We start from the raw sequence: 9,875 nt of genomic DNA, 5'->3' as shown, positions 1-9,875 counted from the left end.
TAAATATGTGGGCTTATTTCACTCTGAATGCTAAATTTCTGAATCCATATATTTATTATGTGCATTCTTTATGGCCGTAGTTTATTAAAAGATATAAATGTGCTTTACTAGACAGTCGGTAGGTAATATTGTCTTTCACTGTGGAAAAGTATAATCTAAATAATTCATAAGGAGAGACTCCACTATGCATAGAAGGAATATATTGTCAAACTAGTGGAAACTAGTGAATGAACTTCATAGTGTGCTTGATCTTGGTAGCTGATGGACTCGTGTAAATCAGATAAATAAGATCAGACAGGCGGATACAGATTCATTCTGGGTTACCTGGGGACATCAGCAGATCTTCAACCATTTTTATTTACTCAGATCTTTATTTACTCAAGTTAAAGCTCAGGCAGGAATCATTTTGTGGAGAACAGGTCTCTTGTTAGATTAAACACACAGAAGCAGAGAAGTATGATAGATGTTCTAAAGCAGGTATGTTTCTCACTGGCTCATAAATCTACTGACACAACAGGGTAAGTTCTTTTAAAGGAGTTTTAATGTATAATTTTCTTTGTGATTTTCTAAATATTGTATAGTAGGTTTACAGTATGACAATTCTAGATATTTATTTTAAATGAATATCCGACGAAACAGAGAGAAATACAGCATACACATTTTTACACAACACTTTTGGTGAATGTTAATGTTTCACATTTGAAGTAAATTTAAAGCCTTGTTCATGGTGTGTTGTCTATTGATCTTTCGCAATAATAATCGTCAGAAGCAGATACAAATCATATTAGCTTTCATCAAATTCATGTAGAGAATAACTAAGTATAATCTGACATTACTCACACTTACAGTGCTGTGAAAAACTATTGATTTATTCTGTTTTTGCTTTTTTTTGTCACACTTATATGATTTAGATAATTACATTTAAATATCAGACAAGGATATTTAAATGTAAATACTCAACCCCCTTGATTTCATTTATGGAAGAAAAAAACCTAAATTTTAAAGGTCTAGGACTCAAAAGTCAAATCCACTGCTGACCATGAAGAACACAAAAATCCTTTATGGATTTCTTTGCATATTGACAAGTCAAAGTGACACATTTTGGAAGGTGGGCATTACATTACATGTGAAATAAAAAACAACCAGATACCAGATTTAGGGGCAGCTATGTTTTTTAGCTGTTTAGCTTTTTTAGATCTAGACATTGTAAACAAAACCCCTTCCATTGTGAATGAGCCAGGGTTTCATCTTTCACTCTAAAATCTAATTTTGATGTTTTGAAGATGGAAAAGTAATTTAAAAAGTTTACGCTTTACCAAATACTTTGGCAATCATGTTTTTAGGGAGTTTTCAAAGATAGTCCAGAAGGCTCGGTTTGATTAAATTTGTAACATTTCTCAGTAGACGGGAAAAGGACTGCATCTTTGCAAAAACCCTTGATCCAAAATCAATCAGTCTGCCATTTGCTGAACTGTTGACTGTATTCCTGCCAACACTAACCCTTGAGGCTGGGTTATTTGAATTCCTGCACACAGAACCTAAAAGAATTGTAACTTCCCAAAGAGGAAGTGCTGTGTCTCTGATCATGTTGTCAGTGGAAAAAAAATCTTCCACTGTCCTGAGAGAAGGCGAACTAGAGCTCAACATGTCTACTTTGTGTGTGTTAGCTGGGAAAAATAAAAAAATAGAATAGAATAGACATATTATTGTGCCACAAAGGGGGAAATTCTGGTAAAACAGCAGCAAAGTCACAGGCAATCAGAGCACGTAGATTGACAAAAAGATGAAATATTTATTTTTAAAAAAACAGAATTAAGAAAAAATTAATTCTCAGAGAAATTGTTTGTGTATTTTATGGCGTATGTTCGCAGTGTCTGCTGTCCAGCAGCGTTGAGTTCACTCTAATTTTGACCTCAGAATACCACTGTATTAGGAATCTTTTCAGATTCTGACAGAGACTGGTTACGTTTGGCAAATCATTCCTGATCAACTGTTGGTTCCCTAACTTGTTAGTTAAATTAAACTCTTACTCAGAAATGAATCATAGTTCTAAATAGTTACATAAGACAGACATTGCTGCACATTGTTGTGGCCCAACGTTTTCATTTTAAAAGTTATTTATAACCAAACCTTTTGCTGCGCAACATCATGATGATAAAGTTAATTTGCTACTTTTGAAAAATGGTAGGCAAGTAAGCAAAATGAAATTCTGAATCTGTTATGAATTTTAAAAAAAGTCAAACCTGAACCCTGACAATTCTGGAGTAATAAAACATCAATGCACAGAGCTATTAAGGCAAGGCCATCTTATCTATAGATACAGGCATATCTATAAGGAGTGCTTCTGCCCATGCAAACTCTTTAATCTCTGCACCCTCCTAATCACAGAAATGACTGACAATCTCATAAAGAGATTAGGCCAATTAGGTTTTCTTCAAGTTATCTGTATTCACAGGCAAAGAAAAATTAAAAATAAACTGCTATGCAGAGTTAAGTATTTGACTGAGTAGTGTCTTTACAGAAAACTTTTGATTTGTTCCACAAATATGAAATTCAGAAACTGCTTTCAATCCATCAATTTGAACTTGTTTTACTGCTAAACTTTATGTCCTAAGGAGTTTAGTATACAGATATTACTATACTCAATAATCTGACACTTTTAAAAGTATCAGCCACATAATTACTTGTATTTGTACACTTTGAAAGAATCATGTCACATTTTATTTATGTTTGCTTCGGTTTATTGTTAAAGACGATCCGTGAAAATGTCCAAGTATCACTAGATAACTTTTGATCAAGTTGTTATGGTCAAAAACAACTTAGTCAAAAGTTGACCAAGTATGATAGGAGTTTAAAATTTCATATCTTAGTTTTGAATTACATGACATGTACCATGCTATCTGACATCAACTGCAAACAAGCAATGTGTAACTTACTTGGCAGTAAAATGTGTTGCTCATTCTGTACATTTCTAACAAAGCATATGCGTAACAAAATGAAACGATCACTTGTGGGAGTGTTATTTGTGTACCATGAAAATGTCATGGAAACCAGTCAGCTGCTATCTAATGAATTTACAGTCCTTTGTGTGACATCAGTGGATAGGTTACATAACATTCTCTACTTGGGAACATTCATCAGCTTATAAAACATAAATGAGGAACAATTATCAGCTCATCATATCATTAGCCAAAAAAACCTCAAATCATTCTAATCATTGACGTAATGAATGAATCACTACTGCATGGCCTTTGTTCCTCACATATTTTACCTATAAAAGGGAGAACAGTTGGAGCACTCAGACGTAGAGCAAGCTACCGGAGAAAAGGTACAATGATATTTTCATCTGTATTCTAGATGTGCAGTGGTTCAACTGTACAACCTTTGAAATTAACTTTACCTCCAATATAATCTTTTTATGGTTTGTTGCATTAAACTGTGCTTTGTTTTCAGAAAACTCTGAAGAAAAGGCTTCATCATGGCTCGACTGACCATCCTGGCTGGTAAGTTCATTATTTTATATTTTAATTTGTTCCAAGAGTTGTTAAAAGGAAGTATTAATTAAACTCTTTTTCAGGATTGGCTCTTCTGATGTGTCTTCAGACTGGTATGAATTTTTTTTGTTGTTGTTTCTGGTATTTGCCCTTTGGTCACAGCTTGAACAAGAGCCTACGAATAATAATTCTATTCTTTTCTGATAGTTTCTTCCACCAAACTGGTATGCTACTTTACCAACTGGTCCCAGTACAGACCGGGGGTTGGAAAATACACCCCTGACAACATAGATCCAAACCTCTGTACGCACCTCATCTACGCCTTCGCCATAATCAGCTCCTCCAATGAGTTGTCTACGTTTGAGTGGAACGATGATGTTCTGTATAAATCCTTCAATGCACTGAAGAACAGGTGAGCTTAGTGTCACTTCAACTTCCCAATAAACTACTAACAAACAAAGCTGTTTGAATGCATTCTTGTAAAGCATTGCCTGAAAAACTTACAACAATTTTAAGCATTTGATGTTCAGAAAAATCATTTTGATCTTTACATGAGTGCAACAGGCCTGGTGGAAATGGTAATGCACTTTGGAATATATTATTCTTACTTTGACACATGATAATAAAAACATTTAGAATAAAAAAAATCTCTTTTATTAATTTTAGTATTTAGGTTGGTTTAAACTGTTCTTTTTCTTTCAAGACATTATGTTTATTCTATTTGAACATATATCTTGAACAACCAGAACAGATTGCTTTCCTTTCAACATGTATAAGTGATGTATATATTCCTGCATCTTCACAACAGAAACCCTCAGCTGAAAACTCTGCTGGCTGTCGGCGGGTGGAACTTTGGAACAACACAGTGAGTCTGCAAAATATAGCAGCTTTCAAACACGTTTTTTTAATAAATTCCTTAATGGATCATTAAAAAACGTTTTAATTGAATAACCACTAACCTATGTGAATATTAACAGATTCAGCCTCATGGTCTCATCTCCGGCCAACCGTCAGGTGTTCATCCAGTCTTCCATCAGATTTCTGAGACAACATGGCTTCGATGGACTAGATCTGGACTGGGAGTACCCGGGATCACGAGGAAGCCCACCAGAGGACAAGAAACGGTTCACGTTGCTCTGCCAGGTTAGACATTTTCGCGCAACACCAATCGGCGCCATGTCTGTTCTGTGGCTCATTTCATTTCTCCAGTTTTTGTAATTAATAATAAGTACATGTATCTAAACCGGGAGCAGAGGCTTTGTTACTTCATTCTGATGAAGTATCAGTGAAAAACGGTGAAATTTAGAACCGTTTAAATACTGTTTTCACTGTTAATTTAGAACAAGGATAAAATTATGATTTAGTTTCTAAGTGTTTTCAGAATTTGATAATAATTATTAATGTGGTTAGCATTACTAAATCATTTATGTTGGTATTTCTTAGAGTTGATAATGTAGATCCACTTCAAATTAAGATTTTTAGAAGATTGCCAACATTTTTATGGAAGATGCAGTATTTTCCATAACAAAGATTGAAAACTCAAACTCATGACTTTATAACATAAAGTCCTCATGGTTATTCTATTTATCCTTCTCATTATTAGATAAATCTCCTACCTTTTTTTTTTTTTTTTTTTGCTTTCTTGTAAAGAGACATATTGGTGACCCTGTAAGGATGCAAACAATTAATCAACTAATGATTAATTGTCAATTCATGGTTTATTAGATTAAAATTAATTCAAATCTAGTAACTAATAAAGTTCCTTAGACTTTCTTTCAGTATTTTAGTGTAGCTAATATCCAGAAGAGGGAGCTGCTGGTTATCTTTAGAGCAGCAGTATGTTACTTTTACAAGAGAATGTTTTTTTACATATTTGTTAAAACTGTGACAAAATGAGACTGATAGTCTGACCAAATGGTGTATATTTTAAACAGAACCACATCTGTCTCACATTATACTGTATCAACATAGTGACAATTTTAACAAATATGTAAAGCACATATTTGATCTAAAAATTACACTCCACAGCTTTATATGAAGCAAGTTGATACAGAAATAAAGATGGCAGAGAGATTGGAAGATTAAACTGTTCTAATGGAAAGCGCTGTGGGAAGCTAAATACACTTACTGCAGTCGTGTTTTGAAATATAAACGTTGTACAAGCTCCTGAAGTTATATTGGCACTCATTCAGCCATGCTGCATCCTAAACTACTCTATTAAATATTATTGATGTGTTAAAGGCAAGGATATGATGACAGAAAAGACGAGGAGGCGTAACGCAGAATTGTAACATGATTAGGTAGCTGAAGTGAAAAAACAACGAACAACAAAGTGTTGATTTCACCACTGATTCCTTCTTTTATTTTTATTTTCAGCAATCTGTTTTTTTTTATGTCTAAATTTAGTAATGTGAGAAAACAACAATTTATTCAGACAGTATTTAATATAGCTGACACAAAACATGTCAACATATAATGATGTGCTTATTGTTTAAAATTCAACATATTGGAAAAAATAACCCTTCATGTTGTAGAAAGACACTCTTGAACAAACACTGCTTGTGAAAATGGCTGCTTGTCAATCAATCGTTCGTCGATCGATTTAGATTATCGTGTTAATCAATAATGGTATCCCTATTCTTCAGACTAGGAAGTTGATTCTCAAATCGTCTTCTCAATTTGAGAATCAAGAAGTTGTCAGTGCTTCTCGATCCTGGTCCTCAGGGACCACTGCCATGCATATTTAGATATCTATGATAGCTTTAGCTCATGTATAACATTAAGTGCTAGAGAAACCCATTTAATCACCCATTTATTCAGACCAATTGTGTGGCAGAAGGGAAGCACTTAGAACATGCAGGGCAGTGTTCACTGAGGAATAGGACTGAGAAAAACTGGTCTGTTTCTATCAGTCAGTAACAGTCTTCTAAACCCAAGAGTTATTAGAGCTACCTGCTAGCTAGTGCTTTATAATCAGAAAAAGATTGGTAATTTGAGTTTCTGGGCGACCGGTTGCAGGAGACTTAACTGATTTTTCAAAGCATTTCTAGGTTTGGATGAAACTTAGCACAGATAATGTCCTTTTCCATTTAGGAATTACTTGCAGCATTTGAGAAGGAAGCCGATGAAACCAAAAGACCGAGACTGCTGCTCACAGCTGCTGTGGCGGCTGGAAAGGGGAATATTGATAACGGCTATGAGATTGCAGATGTATCCAAGTGAGTTAATGTGATGCAAAGCTGCAGATGTCTTGATTTGAATTAAAACAGAAAAGAGGAGTTAAGATGTAATCTTCTTAAAAAGTTATCAAATAAAAAATAATGCAAATGGTCATTTGAAGTGAAAATTACCTTATGATAATGTTATGTCTAACAGATACTTAGACTTTGTAAATGTTATGACCTACGACTTCCATGGATCCTGGGATTCATTCACTGGCCACAACAGCCCTCTATACAACAGCTCTGCTCTAACTGGTCAACATGTCTACTTCAATGTTGTAAGTAAAAATATCCAACATACCCAAACTAGATACATGTAAGGCAATATTATCTCCTGTTTGGTTAAACTTTGTCATTTTCTGCTGCAGGACTTTGCCATGAACTACTGGAAAGATCAAGGAGCTCCTCTAGAAAAGCTGCTGGTTGGTTTTCCTGCATATGGTCGCACATTTCACACATCAGCAGCAGCTGGTGGTGTTGGCGCACCAGCCAGTGGACCGGGCACTGCTGGGTCCTACACCCGGGAAGCAGGAATTTTCTCTTATTATGAGGTAACAATTCAATATAGTACTAAGGAAAATTTTTAGACAAACAAAATAGAGGCTGCGAAACAAAAAAATAAAAAATTGGGATATTTAGGTTTACCATCTTGTAACTACAGGTTTGCACTTTCCTTGATGGAGCCACCACTCACTGGATTGAGGAACAAAAGGTTCCCTATGCAGTCAAAGGCAATGAATGGGTGGGATTCGACAACAAGCAGAGTTATGCACTCAAGGTAACATGTCATCCTTTAAATACAATAATATCTACAATACAAATAAGGAAAGAATGCTGCATGTCCCTGTCCATCCCAGTTTATGATGGCCCTATGAAACAGAACAAATTCTGTGCAGCTATGAGGAAATTTTAGTTACCAAAACTGGACAGAATATAGTTACAATATTTCAAATCTTATCTCTGATGTGATGTCAGGTTTTTTAAAGGAGGAACAGGCCCACAGCATCACAGGTCCTTCATTATAATCATCCATCTTTTGCTTTAAGCTAAATTCACTTTTTGCTAGAATTTGACAAGAAATTCCAGTTACAAGTTGTGAAGGTATGTTTTCCATGTAAGGAACGCCTAATGGTTAATAAATAGTGTTTTTAATGCTAATGTGCATCTTGTCCCTATAGTACTTTGGCCATAAAAGTGTTAGCTGAATGGAGAGACAACTATTTAGTAATATTTTAACAACTTGTTAGGGTTTTTTTTTTCAATACTTTCTCCCACAAGCACACCTTTGAGGACATTAATGGTCTTGATGTGGCCAAAAAGAAAATGAGTTTGCCACCTCTACCTTAGAGTCTAGCTGTGTTTATGTGTGTTGTTTCTTTGGTGTTCTCGTTCCTCTTACATTTAATCCAAATGTGTGATATTCAATATTTCTTCTGGCAGCTGCTGTTACACCTATGAAGATGATTTCTGTCTGTATTAAACTGTACCACCTTGACTGGCAGTGACTAGCTCTTCAGTAGTTTTCTGGTATGAAACACAAAAACGGACCCTGATAAAAAATTTTCATTGTGAATACAGAATTTCAGTATAAAAGATCTAGCAGTTACATTTGACTTCTGGTTAGATTTTGACTCGCATATTAAATTTTATATCTGTTTCCTTTACTTAAAAAGCATTTCCAAAATCCCAGGCACAGTCTCCCAAGCAGGTCTAGAGAACATTACCCATGTATTTGTGTTATCACCTGTAAACTATTATCCTGTTCAGGGAGTACCCAGCCTAAATCTTTTGACCTAAAATATTGAAAGCTGTTTTTGTTCTGGTCAATTTAATTTTTATTGTATTAAGAAATATTAACATTTTTAAACACAATGTTCATATTTTGCAGGCACAGTATGTGAAAGATAACAACTACGGTGGAGCATTCGTCTGGTCTCTGGATCTGGATGATTTTGCTGGACAATTCTGTGGTCAGGGAAACTATCCTCTTATTAAATATCTGCGCTCTCTTCTAGATTCAGGTAAAAACCGGAAATCTATGTCATTAATTCCCCTTTGACTTGCTTACTTTAAAAATTGCATGTGCGTGCTTTATGTGTTTCTAGATACCCCACCAAACCCTGCTGTAACCACAGTAGCACCAGTTTTTACAACAAACCAGCCTGGCCACAATTCAACCAAAACTGCCCACCCAACCACTGGGAAAGTGACCACAAACAAGCCCAACCCTGTTGCATCCACAGCGGCTGCTGGCACGACCGCTCCCAAAACAACCAAATCTTCTGTTTCTGGAAGTGATTTCTGTAATGGAAAGCCTGACGGTAACTACAGAAATGACAAAGACAGAACCACCTTCTATCAGTGTGTCAGTGGAAACACCTATTTACAGAGATGTCCTGTTAATCTGGTTTTTAATGACAGATGCAACTGTTGCGAATGGCCCTAATTAAAGGTGTCATTTATGAAATTGGGCTGCACTATACTCTCAGTTTGTGAATTAAAATAGTAAATGTTTCCTTATATAAAATGTAATATAAGTAACATATATATGAAATGATTTAGTAAAGTTTTTGTGAATATAAATGCTGGATTGGTAATGTGTATGCAATGTCCTCTCCGGGTCTATGTTCTTGTTTGTCACCTTTATTTAGAAAACCAAAAGGAGATTGCTTAGCCACGGCGTTTCAGGTGCACTGTGCCTTAAAATACTTTGTAATGTGGAGATTTGCTGTTGTTAAAGACCAACATCTTTCAATAGATGTTCTTATTTTTTGCTCCCTCAATTTCCGTTTCCATCTTTCTTCTTGTTGCTGCTCACTGTGGCATCATTATTTGACTTTCATGTTAAATATTAGTATAAGTATTTTGTGTTTTTCACAATAGATAGTCAAATATTTAGAAAAAATGACTTGTAAGTTAGTTGTTGACTAATCCTAGACGTGAAACATAGTTTGTTTGTTTGTTCGTTTGTAATCTCAAATGATATATTAGAAAACATATTAAAGAGGAAAAAATATACCAGTCAGAATGAATAGTATGATGGTATGATGCTGACATTTTTAAAATATCAGTGGTGGTGAACTGGTATCTACAATAATAGATCAGAAGTGCTTCTTTATTCAGATGTGGCTTATTGAGCAACAGGTTCCAACCAGTATAA

The 9,875-nt window shown here is 35.1% G+C and overlaps 1 protein-coding gene across 2 annotated transcripts; it reads left to right on the top strand.

Moving 5' to 3' along the window:
* The first annotated feature begins 369 nt into the window (after nt 1–369).
* LOC122832423 (acidic mammalian chitinase-like) lies at nt 370–9,646 on the top strand. Of its 2 annotated transcripts, XM_044119173.1 has the most exons (13): nt 370–518; nt 3,281–3,328; nt 3,454–3,503; nt 3,578–3,607; nt 3,702–3,906; nt 4,303–4,359; nt 4,472–4,637; nt 6,588–6,712; nt 6,870–6,993; nt 7,084–7,266; nt 7,377–7,493; nt 8,604–8,736; nt 8,821–9,646. In XM_044119173.1, the coding sequence occupies exons 3-13, from the start codon at nt 3,479–3,481 to the stop codon at nt 9,159–9,161; spliced, it is 1,506 nt and encodes a 501-aa protein (XP_043975108.1). In that variant the 5' UTR covers nt 370–518; nt 3,281–3,328; nt 3,454–3,478; the 3' UTR covers nt 9,162–9,646. The 2 variants fall into 2 exon arrangements, with proteins under 2 accessions (XP_043975108.1, XP_043975118.1); XM_044119183.1 differs by lacking the exon at nt 3,281–3,328 and having other exon boundaries at nt 498–518.
* The last annotated feature ends 229 nt before the right edge of the window (nt 9,647–9,875 follow it).

Source organism: Gambusia affinis, linkage group LG01, assembly GCF_019740435.1.
Source record: "Gambusia affinis linkage group LG01, SWU_Gaff_1.0, whole genome shotgun sequence".
Taxonomy (NCBI): Eukaryota; Metazoa; Chordata; class Actinopteri; order Cyprinodontiformes; family Poeciliidae; genus Gambusia; species Gambusia affinis.
Note: the sequence above shows the minus strand (reverse complement) of the source record. Positions and strands in the feature narration are given on the sequence as shown.